This window comes from Nannobrachium achirus, assembly GCF_963921795.1.
Source record: "Nannobrachium achirus genome assembly, chromosome: 6".
NCBI classification, from domain to species: domain Eukaryota; kingdom Metazoa; phylum Chordata; class Actinopteri; order Myctophiformes; family Myctophidae; genus Nannobrachium; species Nannobrachium achirus.
This window is the reverse complement of record NC_137815.1, coordinates 28,648,250-28,675,211: the sequence shown is the minus strand read 5'-3', so window position 1 is coordinate 28,675,211 and position 26,962 is coordinate 28,648,250. Positions and strand designations below refer to the sequence as shown.

The 26,962-nt window shown below is 43.4% G+C and overlaps 1 protein-coding gene across 1 annotated transcript in view; it reads left to right on the top strand.

Moving 5' to 3' along the window:
• Window positions 1-26,962, top strand: part of LOC308286553 (RNA-binding motif, single-stranded-interacting protein 2-like) — a 92,354-nt gene that overhangs the window by 18,626 nt on the left and 46,766 nt on the right. The window contains exon 2 of the mRNA XM_080727602.1: window positions 22,075-22,244. Coding sequence (XP_080583728.1) covers window positions 22,075-22,244 — 170 coding nt within the window. The remainder of the gene's footprint in view (window positions 1-22,074; window positions 22,245-26,962) is intronic.

The following is a 26,962-nucleotide window of genomic DNA, read 5'->3' as shown; positions in this document are numbered from 1 at the left end:
TGTAGAGGGTTAGTTCAAATATCACTGAAACCATTCTTACCCCAAATGGCCAAAGGGGGGCGCTATATAATTTTGAGCAGTTTGTAAAACGCTTAAACCCGTTTTTTATACTAGGATCTTTTTTGCAATTTGCATGAAACATTCTACACACAATCTAAGGACCTTTATCTAACATGCCTATGAAGTGCACACAAAAAAATTATAAAATAATAATAATAAATATAGCTGCAAGCAGCGATAAAGTGTCCAAAGCCAAAAACACCTCAAATCATGAACACAGCCTGGGATGTGCGTGAAATCTTGCAAGCACATTCCCAATAGGTCAAGGAACAGATAACAACCTTCTCACATTGGCCTGTTATAGCGCCACCAGCGGGTCAACTTTTGCACAACACATTTTTGGAACAAAATGGACCAATCTTTGACGTCAGTAACGTCAAAGAGAGCACTGCCTGCGATCTTGACATTTTGTGCTTTTATAGCCATTGTTTTCTGGCTTGAAGCGAGCCCACAATTGTTTCGAAGGAACAATATTTTTCTAGTTTTGATCAACGTTTTGTCTGTTATCTCTCCTAATGGTACCAACATCAAAACAGACCAAATCTTCACAATATCTTCTACATTTTGGGTCTGAGAGTTTACATCGGCAGTGGCTCAGGGGTAGAGAAACATCATTAGAAAACGGAGAGTTCCCGAATGGTTCCCAGTTCGATCCCGGGCTCCCCCAGAGTTTAATAGTGTGGAAGAGTCCTTGAGCAAGACTCTGAACCCCTAGTTGCTCCCGGTGAGCATGTTGGGGCAAGGGCATGGTTTCCTCTGCCATTGGTGTATGGATGAAAGTAATGCACAATCTCTGTAAAGCACCATGGATAAAGGCGATATATAAATGCTCCTTTTACCACTTTACATTTACTACATCTCATCAGATGGTGGTCTGTGGCTCAAATGCTGAATAAATGATGGGCCTTGATCTGAAAAAGGTTGAAACCCACTGTGTTAGATGTCCTCTCCTCTCCTCTGTAGGCCGGCTGGCCGGCCGGCTGGACGCTGTGTTTACAGGTATTCATTTCCTGCCATCCGACACCGTGTAAAGGGCCAGGAATGGATGAGGATAATGATGATGATGATGATAGTTCTTTTTTCAGCAGTGCACTTTATGACCGTGACGTTCTGTGAGCTTTTTGACTGCTCTTGTTCCAGAGTGATTCTGGAAAAATACATAAAAAATACAATTTATACAGCGCTTTTCTGAGTACTCAGAAATGTTGCTTTACAAAACGGCAACAAAATAAAATACAACTTTATCAGGAAAAATGTGTTAAAAGTTTAAAAACTATAGAAGTAAAGGTAAAACTAGAAAGATGCAATTCTGGGAAATTGCGAGTGTGCTTGCCTATTTATAGTCTGGATAGCCAGAATGTCATGTGAATAAAGTAGCACTAGTACTATATATACTATAGTGTGTTGCCCTGGTGGGCAACACACTAACAAGGGACGATTAGAACTAGCTAGGGAATTTGAGTCTGAAAAGGTGGGTTTTAAGTGTGGTTTTAAATGTACAGTAGGGAGGATGATCATCACAGTGAGAAGTGGACATAAATAAGCATAAATATTAAATAATATTATTCTGTCACATCAATACAATACTAATCAAATTCGAACAATAATACAATCCCAAATAGTAGAGAGAGAGAGTGTGTGTGTGTGTGTGTGTGTGTGTGTGTTGCCATGTCTGCTTATTGTGAGCAATGTTTTTTTTAAAGATTTGTTTTAGGGCTTTTATTGATAGGGCAGTGCAGGAAATGGGGAGAGACACGCAGCAAAGGTTTCCAGGATCGGGATTCGAACCTGTGACCCGCTGTCAGGCATCAGAGCCTATGTGGTATGCGCCTGGACCGATAGGCCAGCGGGCGCCCCACCCCCCATTGTGAGCAATGTTGGGCTTGTTTCTAAAGTGTAGTAGCTTATTTTGGGCTTGCTTCCTAAATGTTGTTTAAACCATTGGTTCTCAAACATTTTCATGTCCAGCACCATCCAAACTGACATGTATTTGTCCACAGCTTGACTGTATCTCTATGTATAGGAGACCATGAGCTTCATCATTTGCCATGGCAGAACTGCCAGTCAAAGTGAAGACTGGCCAATCACGTTCTGCGTGTCCTCGTCGGACATGCTTGCAGAGACTCTTGTGTAATGAAGTCCAAAGTGGCCACCGATAGCCCAAACCATAGACATAGAAAGGTAGATGCCTCCTTGAATTGATAAGACACGGAAAAGATGCGTTGTCATTGGCCAGTAGTCACTCGACTGGAAGCGGTCCCTCGGTTTTTCCTGGACATCCGGACTCCAGTTGTTACACATCGCTCAATGAACTGTAGAGGCAGATGAGGTATCTAGTGTTTTATATCTATGGTCCAAACTACATGTGCTGCTTTAAAGCCATACTGTGTAAGATGCCCAACTAGTGGTCATTAGCCCTATAGCAAACCGCGGTCGCGTCCGCGTCTTTCGGACGTTTTTCGTACCTTCAGACCCCCGCGTCTGCCTCCACCTCGCTGAGATCTATCTTTTAAGGGGTCCCTTGTTCCTGTGCGTTCAGTAATTCCAGAGATACGGACTCCTTCACCCTGCCTGGTAGGCGAAATTACCTAGAGAAGGGATGGTACAAACGGGCGACAACAAATATGGCTGCCATAGCGACCCCACTTCAAGATGCGCTGTGATTGGCCGGCAGTTGTATAACCCTCGCTGTGATTGGCCGGTAGTGTGATGACGCAATTTTGGCGCGAGATCCGGTCCACGGCAAGGATCTCAGTTTACATACAGAGAAGGCTTTACAGGCTGAAATTCACGGCGCGGATCTTCTAAAACTTTTGTGATTTAATAGTTAGGAGAATTTTAAGATTTGTTTTATAAAAAAAGTTACATAGTACAACTTTAAAGTGCTCACGTGGCCTATAGTCGCATCTGACTTTCCCAGACCTGATTGCTTTTTTTTTTTTTTTTACAAAATCTGGCAACACTGAGTGAGGAGGAGAAGATATTGTTTGCAGACGAGGAGGATGAATGGTGGTCCCTCCCTGTCTGTCACTAGCTAAGAATGCAGAGAGCTCTCCGTCTGTGCGTCTGTCTGTCCGTCTGTCTGTCTGTCTGTCTGTCTGTCTGTCTGTCTGTATGTCTGCCTTGTCCGTCCGTCCGTCCGTCCGTCCGTCCGTCCGTCCGTCCGTCCGTCCGTCCGTCCGTCCCTCCCAGTGACAGTGAGATAAGATCAGAAGCAGACACAACGAGGATATCCTGTCTCTGTCTCTCTCTCTCTCCCTCCATGCTAACAACCTACCACACACAGCTCCTCCCCAGTCCCCACCCCACCCAACCTTCACCCTGCTAATTCATGGCTGCTAATTCAAACATGCCCTTAAGGCGCACGCGCGCACACACACACACACACACACACACACACACACACACACACACACACACACACACACACACACACACACACACACACACACACACACACACACACGTGCGTGTGCACACGCACGCATGCACACAAACGCACACACACACGTGTCTGTCTACCTTCATAAGAACACGTGCCAAACAATCCTGAATGTGTACAGTAATCATACTTAGGTAACCCATTCTTAGGTTCAAATATGTGTTAAATAGCTCTATATTGTGATAGTAATCATTGTTATAGAGTGTTTGTTCAGTAACAGTGTTAAATAGCTCTATATTGTGACAGTAATCATTGCTATAAAGTGTTTGTTCAGTAACAGTGTTAAACAGCTCTATATTGTGATAGTAACCAGTAAGACTCCCTAATCGGGAGATAAGCGACCGTTGGTCACTTATCTCCACAAATATCACAACCTCCACCTCTCACGTCATACGGGTAGCCATAGTTACACCTGGAATGTTGAATCTCCATATATGGAGATAACCTACGCATCACACAAAGTCTGACCTCACCAGCCCATACTTGGGCATGGACGACTTATATCTCCATATACGGAGATGGCCATATATGGAGATACGATGACATCACAGAGTCCACAGCTGATGATGTGGCGTGATGTCATACAATACACAAACAAGCCCTATATAAAGGGGCAATTCTCACCAGGGAAGAGAGCATTGCCTGGAATGTTGAATCTCCATATATGGAGATAACCTACGCATCACACAAAGTCTGACCTCACCAGCCCATACTTGGGCATGGACGACTTATATCTCCATATACGGAGATGGCCATATATGGAGATACGATGACATCACAGAGTCCACAGCTGATGATGTGGCGTGATGTCATACAATAAACAAACAAGCCCTATATACTGATGCGATACGATGACATCACAGAGTCCACAGCTGATGATGTGGCGTGATGTCATACAATAAACAAACAAGCCCTATATACTGATGCGGAGATATGAGCAGGGCAAAGGTGTGACGTGTGACGTGTGACCGACCGACGGACGGCCGGTGGAGGTTAGGGTTAAACTGCTCCCTGACGGTCGCAATCATTGTCTATATTGTGATAGTAATCATTGTCTATAGCATCATTGTCTATCGGTCGCAATCATTGCCCGTAAAGTTACATTTAGTCATAGATAACGTCATAGATGACTGAATTCTGAGAGATCCACTTGAGAGAGAGAGACGCCATCATTAGCCCCTGTCTTGTTTTGGCCATGATGACACATCCAGTGTCATCCCAGCTACTCAACCTTTACATTTCAAGGACCCCCAGTTTCACAATCGGAAGCATCTTTATTGTCACATCACAGGTGTAAAAACAGTGGTTTAAATTTGTCTTCGTGCAACAAGCTCCGTCGTTTATGATTGTTTCCAGAAAGAGAGAGGAAAAAGACAACTATGTATCTTAATATTTATAGCATATCTATCCAAGCATGTTGCACATGAGGCAGGGCTGCTGCAACCCATTTTGGTGCCTGAAGCTCAACTGGCTGTTGGGTGCCCCCCACGACAGCGACACCCCCCCCCCCCCCCCCCCCCCCCCACGCGTGCGAAATGTTGCAGGGTGTATCAGATCAGATCAGTCTATGACCGTTGGATCTCTACTGGGTGAGTGTTTCTGTCTCTGTGTCTGTCTGTCTGTCTGTCTGTCTGTCTGTCTGTCTGTCTGTCTGTCTGTGAGTGAGCGCAGACTCAAGAGTGAGTCGCGGACTGCGCTGCGGCCCCGCCCCCAGATCAAATGGATCGGCTTGGCTCTTCTTCTTTTTTCTTTTCTCTCTCATTCTTTGGTGCCCTTTGGCAGCGTGATGTCTGACGCACAGTGCGTCGTGCGCGTCATTGTAGCGGCAGCGCTGACATGAGGTATTAGTAATAAGGTGCGTGAGCATATAGCAGCTGGTACTGTATATACTGTTCATGACATAAGACATATTAGTGCAAGAAGAGTATCAGTGTGTTGTACATGAGATTAAAGGGCAGACTCTGCAGAGTATTGGCAAGTGTCAAGTTCAACCACACAGTCCACACAGAAGGTTGCTTTACTGGTATAATCCACAGGTAGGTCCATGAGGAAAGCAACAAGTCCCAAAGCCATGACTGATGACAGGCGGTGGTCATGCCTTGTTCAGCAGTCTGTAGACGAGTTGAGGATATGCATTAGGTCGACACTCTTTACAGACCTGTAAGGGGGCCGGGCCATGTAAGATTCTTAACTATGAATAATTTAGCTGGGGACCCCCTGAAACCTCCTCAAGAAGACGACCCCTGGGTCGTATCAAGCTCGCTATTTTTGAAAGATTCTCAAATCTTTGCTTGTGTAGGAGGTCCCTGGCACAGACTATTTTGTTGGGATGAGAGTCTGCAAACCAAATACATATCATTTTTGAAAAAGGTTCCAGAACCTCTGGTATAATTAACACATTCATACATTCATGACGTGCGTATGACCCACATGTCAGACATATTTGACAGACGGACAGCTCGTCACGTGACAGGAGGAGCATTGTTGACGTTGTACAGCCGTGCGACCTCATGTCCTGACAAGAGGCCGTTTTGTTTGAGAATACTTTCTGCTATTGTTGACGTTGAGGTCTATTCTCGTGCACACAATGGCTGCTCCCCTGAGCGCAGTCATGCTGCTCCAAAACTACACCACTGCGACTGCTTTCCCAGCCCGTGGCCCTCTGTCTGTCCATCCATGACACAATTACAGGTGGTCCATAGGAACAGGTTTAATTTAAAAATGTTTTAAATTATATATTATTGTACTTCTTTTTTTTTATTGCACTCATTTTACTATTGTAAAAAGAAAATGTGCTTAAAGCTTTACAGTATATCGTCACTGTCGGGCAGAAACCTCATATCTGCAAGTTTCAAATGTGTATGTTATTTCGTAAAGTAAAGCCCCCGCTTCATCATACAAGACTGTCGCACAAAAATAGAGAAAATAGCAGATCTACAAGCACACAACGCCTCGCGCCGCGAGGCGTTGTGTGCTTGTAGATCGGCTATTTTCACTAGTTTCAATCATTTAAAAAAATGATAAATACAGAACGAACGGTTTTGGACATACCGGTACAAGGTATCCACCCGACAACAACTATATGTAACTTTCCTTTCCTACCCCGGATTTGAACCTCGTTTCCTGCTGGCATGTTTTTGACAAAAAGAACCCGTAACTAAGTACAAATCCGGATTTAAGACAATTCATCTTACTGTAGGTATTTGTCTTAATAAAATAGAAATAACCGTGTTACCGTGGAAACCTGACAGACACACTGCACACACTGTTCAAGTATAAAGTCATGTTCAATCCGTGCTAAAGGAAACTAATATTCTCTCAAGTTTTCTTTGTGACATACTGTAAACTGTATCTTATTGGGAAAGATGTACATATTTACGAAGTGTAATATTACATAATAAATGTAAGGTGCTTGAAAAGTTATTTACAGGGTTGCCCTGAGCCAAAGAAGTTTGAGGACCTCTGCCCTAGTGTATGTCATGGTCAGCTGGTCAGACGGTCGTTAGCAGCAGGTAGCTGTCAGTCAGATACACACGCACGCGCACACACACACACACAAACACGCACATGCACGCGCTCACACACACACACACACACACACACACACACACACACACATACAGACACACACGTCTACACACGCCCCCCCAGGAGCCAGGAAATCCCTGGCATTCGACAGGTCAGACTGGGGTCAGCCTCAGAAGCTCGACAGGAAAAGACAGATAAAAGCAGAGATGCCGTCAGTCAGATAAGAAGAGTGGAGCTCAGTATCCAAAGTACATTTACTGTAGTCCCGTACTTAAGTAAAGTACAGTATTGAGTATCTGTACTTTACTTTATTATTATTTTTTTTTTATCTTGTCGTTGTTGTCAGGCAGAAACCTCTCATCTCCATATTCTAACTTTTTGTGTTTTTTCGTAATTTAACGTCCTACTTGATCGTACTCCAAGCGTCACACAAAAGCATCAAAAGTAGCTGATGTAGGGGCGGCCACTGGCCTACTGGTCCAGGCGCATACCACTTAGGCAGCATGGATGCCTGGCGGCGGCGGCGCCGGTTCGATTCCTGATCCGGATGACCTTTGCCTCACGTCACTCCCCATCTCTCTCCCCATTTCCTGTCAGTCTACTGTCCTATCAATAAAGACATAAAAGCCCCAAAACAAATCTTACTTTTCAGGATTCAAATGAAAAAAATATCAGATCTACAAGCTCAAAAACGTAACGCAAAGCGGCTTGTGCATCTGATGCTTTTGTGTGACGCTGTGGTATGATCAAGTAGGGGCATTCATTTAGATATTCAAAGCGTTCTTCAACTCAAAAGACCTCCTCTGTGTCGCTGTCTCTCTCTTACTGTACATCATAAGAACTACTACAGCCCGTCAGTGTACAGTTACTTCTTACATCATCTGTTTTCCTCCCCTTTTCTCAGAGAAAACAAAATGATCCTTTTACAGTTTTTACGGAGGCCTGGAGGCTTGTCACGGCCGATAAATCTGAAACTGAAGGATAATTAGAACGTACGTCACCAGACTGCCAACTAAATCCTGGGGATTGTGCAACAGTAAAGCACAATAAAGAGATGGGTGTATGTTACAGGACCCGTCTTAATGAATGAATTAGTGTGATTTGTAGTCAAGTGAAGTTAAGTTGACTGAAAAAAAAAACCCAAAAACACACACATTCAGGGGATGAAAAAACTAACAAACAAACAAACAATGTTTTTAAAACAACACAACCCTGCCTCATCAAAGTTGGTATGGTGACTTTATACATTGTCTTGCATGTGTCATTGTACACTTTACCCAAATATATCCAGCTCCAAGTGGATAGAAGCGAGTATTTGATTTACAAATGTTCGCTATTAAAAAAGATTGTATATCTGCTGTTTTTAATAGTTAAAGGACAACTTCTTTTTTTTTACAACAAGGGTTCATATTTTAGATTGTAATTAGAGAAATAATTTTTTACTGCTTTCTGTTTTAGCGATTTTAGTAGTTTGATTTCAGTGGGTGGGGGCATGCGTACAAGAGGCTAAATATGTCTTTTTAAACAGAATAAACCAGCAATTTCTTTGTTACTATTTACACCAGCCCCCATAAATCACATCTGCCAATGAAAGATTGTGGTGCATCTTTGGAATGGGCTTATTGTATCTAAAAATACATATTTAGCCACATGCATTTGCATTTGCAGAAGTAAATGAAAACATTTTAACAGTCATGTTTTCTTTTCTCCAATGACCATCTAAAATATGAACCCTTTATGTAAAAAAAACAAAGTTGTCCTTTAAAGCATAAAATAATGGTTAAAGTGGTTCCAGGCCTTAATACTTTTCTTTGGTTCATTATTTGTAAAACCCACAGGCGTAAAGGGTGCTCACTGTTTAATAGCACTGATTTATTAAAGAAAAGAAAAAAAAAAGATATTTGGTTTCTACCCGACAGTGGCGATATTGGAGTGCAAGAAGCATAGGCTCTGTGATTACACCTGTACCTGGAGGCTTCATTGGCCCATTGTTTACAACCATTACAAGTCATTTTGGGGAAAAACTATATTCTCAAAGTCTCAACTAACCCTACAGTACCTAAAAGTCTAGAAGGACAAGTTTATCCACATATTACTAGTAAATGTATGTTATTATTCCTTTGGTGGTAATCTGTAAACAACTATTTTAAGGTTTTTGGTAAACGTGAACTTGTTACCTTTCCTTTCTTTTGTAGGTACTCTTTAATCATTATTTGCAGTTATCCATTATCCACCCATTTACAACACTAGATCCCACCCTAACAACAACACAATAAATCCCACCCAACAACACAATTATAACGAACACACAAATCACATGCAGGTGGAAAAAGCTCATGTGCGGCGACTCTTAGGGAACATTTTTTAAGAGTAAACAAGTATAGTAGCTCACAAGCGTGCGTGCATGCGTGCGCGTGTGTGGCTCGGCGCGGTGCGGCAGACATGGCGAATTAAAGGGTGCTGCTGTAATGATGTGTTCCCGGCCACAGGTCTGGCACAGGGCAGGGTACTCCACGCTCCTCTTGTAAAGAATGTGTGAACGAGAACAACGCGTCCCGACACTCACCGGTGCTTTGCTTTGATCCGCAACAATAACAACAAAAGAAAAGGAAAGAAAGGAAAGCAGCAGCAGCAGCGAGCCGGGGCCAGCAACGCTTTTCCTCCAAGACCGAAACACAGTCTCAGACCATTACCAACTACTACTAGAGTCCTTTGGAGGAAGTGTGTCAGTGGTTTGAAGTGCACACAGGGTCATGTGTGAACTAAGGCAGTGGTTCTCAACCTTTTCAGGCTGTGACCCCCAAAATAATCATATTTCAACTGGGGAGGGGAGGGGACCCCCCCAAAATAATCATATTTGACAGGCATTGACACTAAGGCTTGCCCACTTGCCCCCGGCAGGTAAATAAAACCTTCAGGCAGGTGAAGTTTGCTTTCAGGTTGCCCGACTGCCGGGCAAGTGCTCATTTGAGACTAGGGGACGCAACTGTCTATAACACAACACGAGATATCTGTCTAAACACCTGAACATGGCCAGTGCACTCTGTCTTCTCGTCTGTGGAACAAGTGTGAAACCATAGACATATTCAAGCATAGCTATGTAGGCATTTGGATTTGAAGGTACCGTATTGAGGTATGACATTTTTTAGCGCACAGCCCCAGAAAGTAAAGAAATAAATGTTAAATTGAGCGGTAATTAAAATCCTATCTACGGTATCATTTTATAATGGACAATTTACTTTTCGGGGCAAGTGGGCATGACCTTTGGGCAAGTATATATCTATCCCAACCATCTTTCTTTCTTTCTTTCTTTCTTTCTTTCTTTCTTTCTTTTCTCAGCCACCTCAAGTGACTGAGGGCTTCCTTCCCAGTGAGCTGCATCTAGCAGCCAGTTGTTACACGCTGGCCAAAACAAACAAGTCTAGTTGCACTGCATTAGGATGATGAATGATCCTCAATCCCTAGTTTGATATGCATTAGAGGACATGAATCCCCATTTGATAGGATTCCTCTTCATCCTGTCTGGGACTCCAACCTACACATCCTTAATGTTATTTTAGCTCATTCTAGACCTTGATGATGATCACCACTATATTTTCACCACAATGCATATACAGTGAAAAATAGCAAAACGAGACGATCTGCCAGCACAAAACACATTGCAGTGCGATGCGTTTTGAGCTTGTAGATTGTCTATTTTTTGTTATTTTTAAATTGGAATCCTGAAATAGTTTTTGCTATTTTTGAATATAAATCCTGAAAAGTAACATTTTCATTTAATTTCATATGTTCTTATGTTATATGTTCTTTATATGTTCTTATGTTAACTTTATGAACTTAAATACAAATACATTGGACATAAAAAAAGACAAGTACTACCATTAAGCTAGTAATTAGAGTGGGTCATGTGTGCATGTTTGGAATTTTAACAGCTGAAACCCTGGGCCGCCAGTTACCCATGTATGTTCTAGAGTTTAGACCAATTGAGACCAACTTTCAGGGACCCCCTGGAACTACTACTAGTATGTACATTTCTCGTGTTACCTTGTAGCGATATAGTTCTTTTTTTAACAGGGAAAGGTTATAGTACTGTTGTGTTATAAGATACTTTTGCCATATGGCCCCCCACAAGCAACATGCTGAACTAATGACCTGTTTCTGTAGCGTGCCTCCAAAAGTACTCTTCAAGACAAGAGTACAAAAGTACTCTTCCCCGAAGTATAATATTTGTGGAAATGTTTCATATTGTTGGATCGGACTTCAACTTGGAACTTAAGTCGCTGCAGCTTTGTGAATATTTGTTTGTTTGTTTGTGTCGGACTTCGGCTTTGATCGTAACGTCGGTTTTGCAATAGTTTGCATCATTTTAATCACACCTGTACCATTAACATGGCATATATACCTTGCCTAGGTAGGTAGGTGTCTCACACACACACACACACACACACACACACACTTGTCTGAAAATGTCCTAAATGTCCATTATTTAAATGATGAAGGGATTTACAAACTGTCCGCGAGTCAGACACACATGCAGTGGTGTCTCAAAAAGTGACAAAGAAATGCACGCACGTGCTTACACACATGCAGGTGCCGGCTGCGCAGTAGCTCCTTACACTATGTAGGTTTTGCTTGTCCACACATGTTGTGCAATAGGGCGCTAAACTATGGAATAACACAAAAAAAAGCATAGAGGCATCGCCTGTTCAATGTCCTCCTGAGACCCATGACTTACAGTATATTTGCACCACCAGGTTCGGAGCCAACTGTTCTGTGGTTGACTTGGAACACGAATGCACAAACACACACCACCACCTTATGGATTCTATATATTCTGGATTATAAGTATAAAATAAATAAGATTACCAGCTGCTACTACTACAGGGAGCCCTGTTTGTATTGCAATGTTTGTCTATCTATGTGTTTTAGTGTTGGTTGCCCTAACAAGGCAATCAGACTATAGTACTTGTCCGACTTTATTTCCGGTCCGGATAAACTTTATTTTGACGCTCTACTTGGGCCGCACATGTCAAATCGACCGGCTGGGACACGTCTGCTTGCATTTTGCTAAGAGATATGTTATATTGTTTAATTTATATTAATTTATTCATGAAAAAAAAATTCTCCATTGACTTATATATGGGCATTATCATAAAAGGGACAAGGACTGACGCAGAGATCTCCATATATATGTGTTAGTGAATACATTTTCCCCTTGACTTGAATGGGAAACATTCAAATTTTAAGACGGAATTCATTTGCAAGTGTGACAACCACAACCACAATTGCAATTTTTCATGTTTGCATCTTTCTAGTTTAAGTTCACGTCGGGGCTTGTGTGAATGTAGAGAGAGAGAGAGAGGGAGAGGGAGAGGGAGAGGGAGAGGGAGGAGGAGGGTCCTCTTTGTGTGAAGCTTCTAGCAGACAGAGCAGAGCAGAGCAGAGCAGAGTGTGCCTCCATGTCATCTAACATGAACAAACATTGAATCTTTTCACTTTTATTCAGCGGCAGTGGAAGAGGGGATTAAGGCTGGATGGGGGGGTTGTGGGTGTAATAAGGGGTTCCTCTTTCTCTCTCTCTCTCTCTCTCTCTCTCTCTCTCTCTCTCTCTCTCTCTCTCTCTGTTCCTAAACAGCACCAGTTCTGATCTTTGACCCAGTCCTGTCCCGCTAGAAATTAACCCATTGTCCTCCTGACTGCTACCACCACCATGGACCACTTGGGGCCTCCGTGCATGGTCAATTAGTCCAGTCCAGCCATTTACTGGTCCAGTCCAGCCTTAAACTGGGCCTTACTGCTTAAAGGCTGCAACTTTACGCAATGTTAGTAGCGATTATTCTGGTAGCGGTATAGAGTGACTGACTGCCCAATCGGAGGGTCTGTCCCCCACTCCCCCTATAGCAGGGTTTCGTCAAAGTGGGTGCCGTGACCACCCACTTTTAAACCAAAAAATTGGTTTAAAAGTGTTCAGGGGATTCCAGACGGTACGCGGTCACCGCCTGCTAGTAATTCATTTTCAATGAGACGCGGGCGGCTATTTCGTCCGCGCAGCGAAGTTTAGAGGCGGCGAGGCGAGCGGGCGCAGTCCCGTGAAAATCCCCGCGAGCGTGCTCGTTTGTGCATGCGTACGCGGGCGGTGAGAGATGGATTGTGTTCATCTTTGTGAAATACCGCGCAGCGTTTACTCAAAGAGCGAGTGTGTTAGTGTATCACCGCGGCGCGGTCCTCGCAGATCCAAGCGGGAGCCCCGGCGGCAACCGCTGTCCGTCTGTTGAGCGCCTTACAGCTGATCAACCAAATTAGATAACGGCATAAAAGTGAAATTACACTAATTGTATATCCGTTCTTGAGCTAATTGCTCATCCCCCAATATCATGTAGGCTAATCTGACCTTTGGGTGACACAAATAAGTTGGTATGTCCGAAAACGTAGTTACTGCACTCTGCCTTTGTAGGGCAGAGTAGCCTAATGCATTTCAAACTGGGAGTCCTTGAAATTCAAGTGGTTGAGAATCACTGCTAGAAAGCAATATTATATTAGATTGATTTGATGTTATATTGATACTATAGCTAGTTTATTTGATTAGATATGTGATGTTACCTGACAATTAGTTGACTTTTGGTGAAAAAGCCAGCATATATACTGTAGCTATCGGTTAATATCGGTATCGGAAATTAAGAGTTGGACAATATCGGTTATCTGTAAAATGTCAATATCTGACATCCCTATTACGTACCGTTAGGTGCAATGTAATACAGGGGTGCCATGGATGAAAAGGTTATTTACAGTGGTGAGCTGAGACAGAAATGTTTGAGAACTTCTGACCTATATAGGGACGTCTTTCCATCAGATATATCGCCTCTGTCAGGTGGAAACCTCATTATGTCCAAAACTGTTCTCTTTCAGGATTCAACTTAAAAAAATATCAAGCAGATCTACAAGCTCGACAAGCTTTCGTGGCTCTGCTACTTTTGATGCCTTTTTGTGACAAATCTGACAATGTAGTCATGATCAAGTAGAGGCCGTTAACTTACAGTGGAAAAAAAAAACACACACACACACACACACACACACACACACACACACGCGCACGCACGCACACACACACACACACACACACACACACACACACACACACACACAAAACTGACAACAGTTAGAATATGGAGATGCGAGGTTTCTGGCCAGAGTATTTTATAGCTCTACGGTGTGATGTTGAAATGTGGAGGTTATGTCGGGTTTGAGATGAATGCGGTCAGATGCCAGTAACCCTTAAATAAACACACACACGTACAGACACGCGCACACACACACACACACACACACACACACACACACACACACACACACACACACACACACACACACACACACACACACACACACACACGCCCCTCTCCCAGTCCCACCCCCTTCATTCCAGCACTAACTCACTCACTCATCACTGTAACTGCATGTGTTTAAGCTCCTCCATCTTTATATTATGCTTCTTCGCACCACGGGTGTCGCGTGCCAAACATGGCCGATCTACAAGCCCACACGATGCATGTGTCAAACATAGATCGGTTACAGGGGTGCCATTTCAACTCTTCGGTATTCACTGCTCTTTTCCTGGTGGGACGGCATAGCTCAGGGGTAGAGAAACTGGTATTAGAGCACGAAGGGTATAAATCCCGAAGGGTTCCCAGTTCGAATCCGGGCTCCCCCTGAGTTAATGTCGAAGGGTCCTTGGGCAAGACTCTGAACCCCTAATTGCCTCCGGTGAGTAGGTTGGTGCCTTGCATGGCTTCCTCCGCCACCGGTGTATGAATGTGTGTGTGAATGGGTGAATGTAATGCACAATCTATGTAAAGCGCTTTGGATTAAAAGCGCTATATAAATTTACCATTTTACCTGAAAATATCCTGCAAATGCATGTTTCCCACAGGTTTCTTTCCCTGTTTTGACTTTCTATGTTTTATGGAGCGTATTTTTGCAGAAACCCACAAATGGCAAGAAACCACTCCCATTACCATTGAAAAGCAGAATCCACCTTCATGGGTAGTAGGGCATTCACAAATAGTGATATTTAGTATTCGAAGTATTCGACCTCAAAGTATTCGAATAGTCGAATATTCGACAGGACTGGCCAAACTGTCAAATATTAAGTAAGCAAGAGGTGAACATTGTGAAAATAGCCGATCTACATGCTCACAACGCCTCGCAACGCGAGGCGTTTTGAGCATGTAGATCTGCTATTTTCACAATATTTATCTGCGGAACCGAGTCACATTAAATGTAACACCTACAATTCCAAGTGCTTGTCAGGGTGGGGTCCCCAGTTCAAATATGTTTATTTTGGGGGTCACAGCCTAAAAAGGTTTGAGAACCCCTGGTACTCATTCTTATGACTTCCTATAGGCAAGTTTTATAAACTATTTATAAAAAAAAAGAATATTCGACTTCGGTGAACAACGTCGAATAGTGACTTTGATATTCGAATATTTGGTGAATGCCCTAATGGGTAGATTTAAACGTTGAAGTCAGAGAAGGTCATAAGAATAGCACAAATAGCTGATCTACAAGCTCAATGTTCTGCAAATCCACTGAAAATCCACCTTCAAAACTTCACACGTCTTGCCAATTTGGCAGGACGTGTGTGAAGTTTTGAAATGGCACATCTGTATCTTCAGGCGACTTATACAGGCACGCAGCCACCCTGGCCTGGAAGACTTCAATCCATCTTCTGTTTGTTTTCTATTATAAGAATTGCTCTCATATGCTTGGCTGCTATTGTGTCATTTTTGGAAAGTATACAGTAATTATACCACTTTTTTTCATTTATTTATTTTCTGGGAATTCTTTTCACACACACACACACACACACACACACACACACACACACACACACCTCCCCAGAATACTGTATATTTAGGGTCAGCAGTTGTGAAATGCTTTTGGTTATGTTTTCATACCTTGTTTTAAAAAAAATCCAAAATGCCACAATCTTATAATAGCCCATCTGACATTGCACAACATCATGTTCACAGTGTAGAGGCCAGGGGTGGGAGAAGTAGTAAAAGAAGTATATCACAGTGTAGAAATACCCTTAAAGGAGTGGTTCACCCCCAAAATAACTTTTTTTTCCTATTGTTTACTCACACCATGGAGACTTGAGTTGATTCCGGATGGTGCATTTGGGTCCCCATCCGGAATCAATGGGGGTACATTTATTATAATCAAATTATTGTCTTAGGAATGTGACAAATACAAAAAAAAACATTTTTGGGGTGAACTACTCCTTTAAGTTAACTTAACAATTTTGCTGCCATTTTAAACATAGCTGTAGTAAGCAGCTGCCAAATTGTCCTTACCTTTTAACGTGGGCACGCGCACGCATCGTGCACAATCTGTGCGCGACTCATCTAGTAGACGTGTAGACTCGGTGACAGCTTTAGAATAAAAAAAACACCATTGAAATAGACATATCCGTTGCCACGCTGTATCCCTGCTTATCCGCCAGTGTTTACATGAAAAAACATTGAAAAAAGCAAGCTGTGCGCTATGGTAACACGTGGACACGTTCGCGCACAAAACGCACGATATGTGTGGGGATCATAATCCAGGCGTGTAGAGACTGGATCAAAGTTTCCAAACGCGAAAATCGGATTGAAAAACGAGCTTTCCATCGCCGAGTAGCTTATTCTTCCGTTATAATGTAAACAAATGGAGGCGGGACTATGGCCCAGGCTCAGACCGGATACGGAAAGCTAGATCCGGTCCAAACGGGAAATACGACCGGATACAGTTAGGGGGCGGGCCTAAAGTCTCCGAAACGGATATATACAGTGATTATACTTTTAATCGTTTCATAATGATTAAAGCTAATTACATTTCCGGGAACGACGGGCATCGCAGAGAGGTACAGCGGGAAATCCCCGGTTTCGACGGGGATCGCAGAGTATGAGTTAAGTTGACTAGGCTGCCTAAAAGTCCTGTATTAAAACAAAATTACAACCTACAAGCTCACAATCTTTTGCCTGGCGTGAGCCAGCAGCCTCCTCTGCAAATCTACATTCTCATTTGCTTTCTAGGATGAAAATAGGAGGCTGGTTCACAAGGCTACATATTTTTGTGAATAGCCAAAGTATAAAATAGGGCATAATAGGTTAATGTATGTTATGTAATAATGATCTAAAGTGAAACTAAATGTAATGTCTCAACTACTGTACTAGCCTACATTCCAAGTGATTGTCGGGTGGGGGGTCCCCAGTTCAAATTTGGGGTGGTCGACTGGTCGCAGCCTGAAAAGGTTGAGAATCACTGGCTTAATGTATAGTATAGCATCAACATAACCACAGTTTAACCATACTTCATACACCAGCCATTTGAAAATAGCCGGTGTACAAGTCATGCGCTGAGAACGTGTAGATCTGCTATTTTCCACAAAATCTTGAAAAAGAAACTGCAATCGTGTAAGGCTGGGGACATTCTTTTCAGATGCAGGCTTTTCTCTCTTCTCTCACGGGGGTCTTTGACTCGAAAACCTTGGAGAAGCACTGAATTAGACATTTAGGCAATGTGGCGTCAGCTCCTCCAGCATATGATGTTGTTCCTGTTATGTACGTTGTTAATGATCAGTGAGTTGACATACTGTAGAGTGTGTGCATGCGTCCTTGCGTCTGTGTGCGTCTGTGTGCGTGTGTGCGTGTGTGTGTGTGTGTGTGTGTGTGTGTGTGTGTGTGTGCGTCCTTGCGTCTGTGTGTGTGTGTGTGTGTGTGTGTGTGTGTGTGTGTGTGTGTGTGTGTGTGTTGCTTTGTGTATGGACCTTGGCCTTCCTGTGGACTGAGGTGAACTCACTCTGTGGGTTCAGTGTGAATGCTAACATTTGTCACTCACGTTTTTATAGTCTCAGAGGCAAACATCTGTCCGACACAGTCTCTCTCTCTCTCTCTCTCTCTCTCTCTCTCTCTCTCTCTCTCTCTCTCTCTCTCTCTCTCTCTCTCTCTCTCTCTCTCTCTCTCTCTCTCTCAAAACAAAATGAAGGCCTGAGTTTACTTCAAGTATCTTTCTAGTCCACTAGTCATTCATTCATCTGGTTCCTGACCCAGCTGTCCTCTGTCTGGCGCACCCTCTGGCCTCTGGCCGGACAAATCATTTGTCCGGCTCCATAGGCAGTATAGATTAGAGACCAGGATTACTGCATGTTTTTTGTGAGAAGAGAACATGCAAACTCCACACAGAAAGGCCCCTTTGCCAACCCCACCTCGGGTATGGGCACTGATGACACGGATGAGAGAACTTGACCCCAGCGTCCACAGCGTCCCCAACGGGATCGAACCCATGGCCTTCTAGCTGTGAGGTGACAGCGCTACTGACTGACTGTGCCACTGTGCAGTATTATTGAAATATATACTTAAAAACCATGAGTTCTTCCACTGCACTGCATGTGACCAGAACAGGACTTAAGTCTTGAACGTCAACAGATGTCAGTACTTTGTTTTTATCGAGGGTGGCAGGACAGAAGAGAAAAAACAAAAACATGCTATTGTTGACATCTGGGGCATTTCTTTCTTTTTTTTGTTGCCTTTTCTCTACAATTTAGTCGTTATGCCATTTGATTCCTCCCCACACACATTTCTGTGTTGCCACTGCTGTTGTATCCTCCTACTGCCTCACCTGCCAGTGAGGAGCCTCCACCGGGAGGACGTAGTCGCAGAGCCTTCGTACTACTCCTCCCGCCCAACACTCCCTGCTAATCTGAACACTCTTATAACTAATCAATGTCTTAATTCATGAATAAGTAGGATAGGCTTCTACAAGCTTTCAGCTTCAGCCTATTCCTTTTGATCACATTTAACAATGACGATGAAGTGGATGTATGACTTGTAAAATTGTGAGTGATCAAATAAACTAAACTAAACTAAACTAAACTAGATCTGTGTCACTATTTTAAAATGTATTTTAAAATAATAATACAGAAGGAATGGTTTTGGACATATACAAGGTTTCCACCTGATTGCAACGATTCAATGCAACCATCAACCTACATGGCGGTTGGGATTCTTGGGGTCTATGGTTTTGCTCTGTTCTCAACATGGTGGTCCATGGACCCTCAGGGGTCAGTAAAACATGTCCAGTGTAGAAAGAGAACGTGATGTCACAACACTTAAAGTAATAGCTGAAAACCTCCCAAGATGTTCTAATTCTTGGAGTACCTCATTTATGTTCTCTGGGGAAACTTTGTAATTTGTAATTTTTGTTTGCTGCTATTTGGATTTATTTGGATATTAATGCACAATGCATATTTTGTGTAAAGAAGGTATCAAATGGGGGGCACGGTGGCGCAGTGGTTAGCGCTTCACCTCACAACTAAAAGGTCCTGGGTTCGATTCCCGCCGGGGGACGCTGTGGGTGCTGCATGGGGGCGTGTTTCTCCCTCTGCGTCATCAGCGCCCACACCCTAGGTGGGGTCGCGATAGGGCCTTTCTGTGTGGAGTTTGCATGTTCTCCACGTGTCTCCTAGGGTTGATACCCTCACAAAAACATGCAGTAATCCTGGTCTCAATAATGCCTGGCCAGCCGGGGTGCCTGATGGAGGGGAAAGGAACTGGTTGGAATAACGTGTTCCTTCCACGCGCTACGTCCATCCCGGGGAAATCCCCCCTGTCAGGTGAAAAGAAACAACTTGGACTACTCATGCATAGAAGGAAGCATGAGGTCACTCCGTTGTCTCCCCAGGCGCGGCAGAGGGAGAGCAGAGACCAGGATTACATAGGCAATTGGCACTGGGTGAAAAAATGGGTTGCAAAATCGTGGGATAAAAATTATAGAAAAAAAATAATAATCTGTCAAATGGCGTGTTTTGAACAGGTGACCTCACTTAGCCTAGTTATGGTTGCAACCTATCTTGAAATTTGAAAGGTCGAGAGTTACTGTACGGTAGTAAAGCAATGGTTCTCAAATTTGGGTCCAGGGTCCCTGAGGTGGGTTACGGTAACTAAGGCCCCCACAGGTTAAACGAGGAACAGTTAAAACATTGAAGTCCTGTTTTATTCTTCAGCTATTCGAAAATTGACGATTCACAAGCTTACAACGCATCACAAGTTCATCACATGATGGCTTGTGAGCTTGTGTGGATCGTCTATTTTCCTTTTTTTCCCAATCTTGTCTTATGGGCCGAGCACATACAACGCACAATGAGCGATATAGTTATCGTCATCGTGAGCTCATTGTGAGCGTCCCGTCGTTGTCGGGTGGAAACCTTGTATGTCCAAGACCGTTCGTTTTGTATTTATCGTTTTAAAAATGAACTAAACTAGTGAAAACAGAAGATCTACAAGCACACAACGCCTCACGGACGTCACGGTGCGAGGCGTTGTGTGCTTGTAGATGAAGCAGGGCTTTACTTGGTGAAAAAACTTGGAGATACGAGGTTTCTGCCCGACAGTGACGTCATGGGGGTCCCTGGCACAAAAAGCTTTTCAAACGGGGGTCTGCTGTAGCCGCTGAAGGCCAGATCCATTCGGTTGAGTACTAGAGAGAGAGAGAGAAAGAGGCTTGAGAGTTCCTGGATGTGAAACAAGCTTTATGAAGAAGAAGAGGCCCGGTTTCCCTTATATGGAGCTGGCAGGAGGCCCTGCATTCCCCCAAAGAACAGCGAGAGTATATTGCTGAGTGTTGACATGAGGGCCTGGATGAGATCACTTTACACACTGAGTCTGACTGGCTGCTCTGGGCTGCTCACACTACACTACACTGTGCTGCTGGGAGAATATACTGTATACTCACGTCATGTACTAGAGCAGGGTTCCAATTAGTTTACCCCAAGGGCCGAATTATGTCTAGGGTACCAAGCCGAGGGCCACAACGTTGCAGGGGGCGACGGCGGCGTTCCCGCTACTCCAGCGACAAGTTTTTGTCATTGTCGGGTGAAAATCTTGTATGTCCAAAACCGTTCGTTTTGAATTCATCATTTTAAAAATGATTTAAACTAGTGAAAACAGACGATCTACAAGCACACAACGCCTCGCGGTAGATCTGCTGCTTTCACTACTTTTGTGCGAGGGCCTTGTATGATTTGCGAAGGAACGTACAAATTTGGAGATACGAGATTACCACCCGACAGCGACGATATACTAGTGTTGTTGCTGCTCTTATACCACATTATTACTGGGGTTGGTGTGGGCCAGACAGTAGCCCCCCGCAGGCCGCAAATGGCCCACGGGCCGCCTATTGGGGAACCCTGCACTAGAGTAAAAATATCACGTTACACACTGCCTGAATGGCTGCTCTGGGCTGCTCACACACTAACTGTGCTGCCTGCTGGAAGAATACACTGTATACTCACATCATGTACTAGAGCAGGGGTCTTCAACGTTTTCAGGCCAAGGACCCCTTAGTTGAGAGAGAGATGAAGCAGGGACCCCCCACAACCTGTTCATAGATTCCATATATTTTCATCGTTTGACAGCACAATCATCGTTGTATTTTGGTTTCATGTCAATTTGTGTTTTCAGATATTTAACCATTTGAACCGTCAATACTTAATAAACTTCACCTTTCACTATGTACTAGTCTGACTTTTCCCCCTCTACACCAAAGCTCTTTGCCGAAAATAGACGATCTACAAACTATCTGCAATTTTTTTATCTGCTATTTTTGGCTAAAGTTCTCAGAATATGGATGCTAGGGTTCAAGTGGTTAGTATAAAAAAGGGAAAACAACAAGTTTCTATCACACAAAGATTTAGAGGACCCCCTGTAGTAACTCTGAGGAACCCCTAGGGGTCCCGGACCCCCTGTTGAAGACCCCTGTACTAGAGTAAAAATATCACGTTACTGCCCAATCTGGCTAGCCATCATCAAAAAAGCCATTTTAGTATGAAAGTCTTGGGAATATTGTGTGGCTTGTGGGGTCCAATATTTTAGTTCAGTGACCATGGAGCTAAAGAAGCTGTTTTCACGTTCACTCTTCCATTGGAATGAATATTAGATTCCAACCCGCTTCCTCGTATTTCCGTCTTTGGGTGAAACTAATGTAGGTTTGTTTCTCCTCCTCCCCAGCCCTCCTATGTGTCCTCCGGCCAGCAGATGGCGCCGCCCAGTCCCAACCACAACAGTAGCAGCTGCGGCGGGGGAGGAGGATGTGGGGAGCAGCTGAGTAAAACCAACCTGTACATCAGAGGTCTTCACCCTGGAACCACCGACCAGGACCTGGTGAAACTCTGCCAGCCGTGAGTACTCTTAACCATAGAATAGGGATGGGACCATAATCGATATTATCGTTTATTGTGATAAAAAACACTCACGATAATCGTATTGTGGACATTTACTTTATTGTGAAATACGATCCTACGTCCAATCGGGGAAACTCTCCCCTGTCAGGTGATAAGAAGCAGCTTGGACATAGAAGGAAGCATGAGGTCAGTCAGTTGTCTCCCCAGGTTCTCAGAGGAAGTGTAGCCCCCAGGATTACATTAGGTAATTGACACCGGGTGAAAAAATGGGTTACAAAATCATGGGATAAAAATAAAATAAAAAAGCATTGGCAGGATCCGCCCTCACAGGTACAATTAAACTTGGGTGTGACCGTACCCTTACGGGCCTGTATAAATACTATAAATCCTCTCTGTCAGTTGGAAACCTCATTATTATGTCCAAAAACTTATACTTTTCGGGATTCAAATTAGAATATGGGGATAAGAGGTTTCTGCTGTGACAGCATGGATAAATTGTATTTTAATACTATTTTTTTATGAAGGTTTATCAGGAGAAGGTAACAGTTTTTTCCTTCCAGTGCAGTGTCCTCAGGAGGCTAGTGGTGTCAGACACGGCTCAGGGAAGTTGTGAAAATGGAAAAATGGAAGTACTAAAAGGAGCGTGCCAGTTAGTCTGGTATGTTTGGCTCACTGGCTACGACTCGCCCATACAGTCAAACCTACTTGACTTTACTGCAGAGTCGCGCCGACCTTTTTTCCAATGCAAAAAATGTATGGTTTGACTTTCGAGGAAGCCCCATAGATTCCATTAATTCTTCTACGGTATGAAAATCCACCGGCAAAATAAATAGTTGAAGCTATAGCTTCAAGCTAGCGTCCTGCGAAGCTTGGCCAATGGTATCAGGCTCCTAATGCTGCATGGCCTGCTGTATGTGGATGATGATACGGTGACGTGGTTGCAGGGGCGTCAATTGGGTATGGCAGGGGTATGCAGCTGCCATATCCTGGGTCCAGGGGAAAAAATAAAAGTTACTTTTAAATATAAATCCATGAATGTCTCTTTGTCTATCTGTTCTGGTTATTATGTTGTTAAATTACAGTAAAATAACTACAAATGCTAAATTTTACAAAATGGTCACTTGACAAAATGGTATATTCCCAGGTCGGCTGCACAGGTGCAATTCATTATTGTTAATTGTGGCACGTTTACTAACATGCCAAGTTTAGCTGCACTTGAACAACCATTCCAGGCTGCCATATCCAGCCCAAGAAACCGTAGAAACGGGGGAAAAATTGAATGTACTTCTTAAAATTAATGTGTCATGCCTGTTGCTAAGGTATGGCAACATGACTGGTGTTTTCGCGCGCGTGCAAGACACCAGTCATGTTGCCATACCTTAGCTCATGTTGCCATACCTTAGCTTTTTCCTTAGCTGATGCCACTGCGTGGTTGCTGGAGGTGTGCCCAGACATATAGCCCGGGTGAACCCCCCCCCCCAGGCTGGGGAGGTAAAAGGATAGCCCCTAGGATCTGTAGCTGGGGGAGTGGAGAGATATTACCTAACCAAAACGACAGAGAGAATGGGACCCTGGGCATACAACAAACTTTGAACGTTTGTGCCAAGAAGTGACGCGCTGTGAGCTTGTATGTCCTATTATTGGATAGCCAACGCTAAGATCTAAAATGACACAGATGCTTTCCTTTTTTAATGGGTTAAAGGAGTAGTTCACCCCCAAAATGACTTTTTCTATTGATTACTCACACCATGGAGACTTGAGTTCAATAATGTTGTTTTTGTTTTGTTTTTTGCATTCCTAAGACAATAATTTGATAACAATAAATGTACCCCCCATCCAGAATCAATGGGTAAATTTACTATAATAAATGTTTTGTCTTAGGAATGCGACAAATACCACAAAATATTTTTGTTACTCACGCCAAGTCTCCATGGCGTGAGTAATCAATAGAAACAAAGTCATTTTGGGGGTGAACTACTCCTTTAAGGCACTAGTGTGGGAGTCGCCATTAGTTTGTTCTCATATATTTGCACACATTTTTTTACATGTATTTTTGGCCAAATATCTTCGTGTCGAGTCGTTGTTAACGTTGCTGTTAGGCAGCAACCTCTTATCTCCATATTCTAGCTTTTTATTTTTTATTTGGCGTAAATCAACGCCCTACTTCAAGGATACTCAAATAGCTGAGCCTGTGGGACACATTACCAAAATGGCAAGGGGCCAGTTGATACAATGTCAACATTAATGATACTTGATAACTTCTGTCTTTCATTGGAGCCTTATGTTGTCGATCCTAACAACTGACACTGTTTTCTGGTAAATGAAACATAGTGGTATTGAATTTGCATGAGATGGTAAAATGAAAGCGAAAGCATCCATCCATTTTGGGTTAAAGTGCCGGTTCTCTGCATCAACTTTTCGGTGCTTGCTGAGGCTCATCTTTGCTGCTGCTCTAAATGAGTGCACACAGTTTTCCCTTCCTGGATGATTATTAATGTACGGTAATAGTAATGTAATTAGGCTAAAGATAATAACTTCATTCTGTCTGAAAAAAAAAAGATATATATATTTTTTAATTATTTTTTTGTATCACTGCCCTACTTGATCGTAAGATAATGTGTCTCATGCACGAAAGCATCAACAGTTGCAGATCCACAAGCTTGTAGATCTGCTACTTTTGATATTTTTGAAGTTGAATCCTTAAAATGAACAGTTTTGGACATAATTATGAGGTTTCCAAAATACCGAAACAATATATAAACAAAATTGACAAAAAGAATAATTTAATAACACTTCTCGAATATTCGATTAATCGAAAAGGTAACCGATGGTATAATCGTTAGAAAAATAATTGATAGTTGCAGTGACTTGTTGCTTGCTCCCCCTGAGTTGTTGAAGTGTCCTTGGGCAAGATACTTGAAACCTTTGCATGGTTTCCTTGCACGCACGCACGCACCCTTGAGAGAGGAGAGAGTGAATGGTTGAATGTAATGTACACTGTAAGAGCTTTGAATAAAGGCGCCATATAAATGCAGCATTTATACCATTATACAATAGCAGCCAATGTATACAGAAGTAGCAGCAAGCTAGGGGACAAAGTGACTCCACACACAACCTATAAGTGTAAACAACATGTCGTCAGCATGTCGAAGGCTGTGAAAGAAAGTGGCCTGTGTGCCATTGTCTTTGTCTACTTAAGTATATATATACTAGGCCGTTTAAGTGGCTGACAGAAAGTTCCGGGTGGTTACTGCTTTATAAGGACTAAGAGCAAACAATAGATTAGTGCTGCCGGAATGAAGTGAAATGCTGCTCTTGAGGAAAGCAGAGGGAAAGGGAAGGAAAGAAAAGGGAGAGAGGGAGGGAGAGAAGGTGAGAGGGATGTAGAGAGAGAAGGATGTAGAGAGAGAAGGATGTAGAGAAGTAGAGAGGGAGGGAGGTAGAGAAGGAGAGGGGGAAGGAGAGAAGGAGGGAGAGAGAAGGAGGGAGAGAGAGGGAGGCCACAGTGGGGGGGAGTTCTCTTCCCTCCTCGTGTCCTGATGTAACCTCCCTACATATGCAGCCAGATGCTGGGATTGGCTCAGCAGCCAGAGGCTGGGATTGGCTCAGCAGCCAGAGGCTGGGATTGGCTCAGCAGCCAGAGGATGGGATTGGCTCAGCCCACAGCAAACACCCCTTACAAACACACACCCACGCTTAACCTACAGTGCACAACAACATGTACACATACCGGTATGTATGTGACTCACTGTTTGTGGATCGGGACCCAAGCTGGGGGTTACGGGCCCATTTTCATGAGTCACGAGTAAATATCCTCCCAAAAAACCCCAAACCCCAAAAATGCACTATTTTTCTAAATTAAATAAAACAAAAAACATATTCATTCATCTGTCCATCCATTCAAATAGTGAAAGTATATTGTAAGTAATCGTCTCTGTCAGGTGGAGGCCAGGTCTTCTACATAGACATCTATTATCTACATACTCTCTAATACAAGAATCTGGATCAAGTAGGGCATTCATGTACTACTTTTGAGCGGTGCTAACCGCTCCTACATCTGGCTTTGTCTGTCCGGACTGTCACTGGTCAATTGGTGTCTGTTTGTACGGCCATGGTCACACTGGCCAAGCTTCGCGGGACGCTTAATGAAATTAACTCACAATCTCATTTCACCTTTTTTTTACTACTAATTTAGTAGTTCCACCACCTACACATACACAACACTGTATTGAACACACACCCATGTTTAAAGTGCTTACACATACACACATACACACTTATCAAACAGGTTGTGACTGTCTTCTACATGTCAGGGTCGGGGGCCTTTTAATATCACACAAACCATCTGTAAACAAACCAACATCAATACAGCATGGAATTGTGGACAAAATCGTATTCAACGATGACTAAATATTCAACGTTTTGGGCCTGAGAGGCTAAATCTCGCATGGGTGTGATGAGTCTTATTCGATACACTGGCCTCGGCACACTGTCCCTGTGGCTCTGCTGTAGAGGGCTTAGCTCTAGGGAGCCTTTTCCACCAAAAGAACCTTGGTTCAAGAACCAGTGCCGTTCAACTTTCTTGGAACCTTGGTTCGTTCTTGCGAACCGGCCGCGAACCGGCTTGCGTTTCCATCAGATTGGACCAGATTGAACCAGAGGAAACAAGGATTTTGTGGATCCCGTTCCGAACCAACTTTTACGGTTCGGAACCA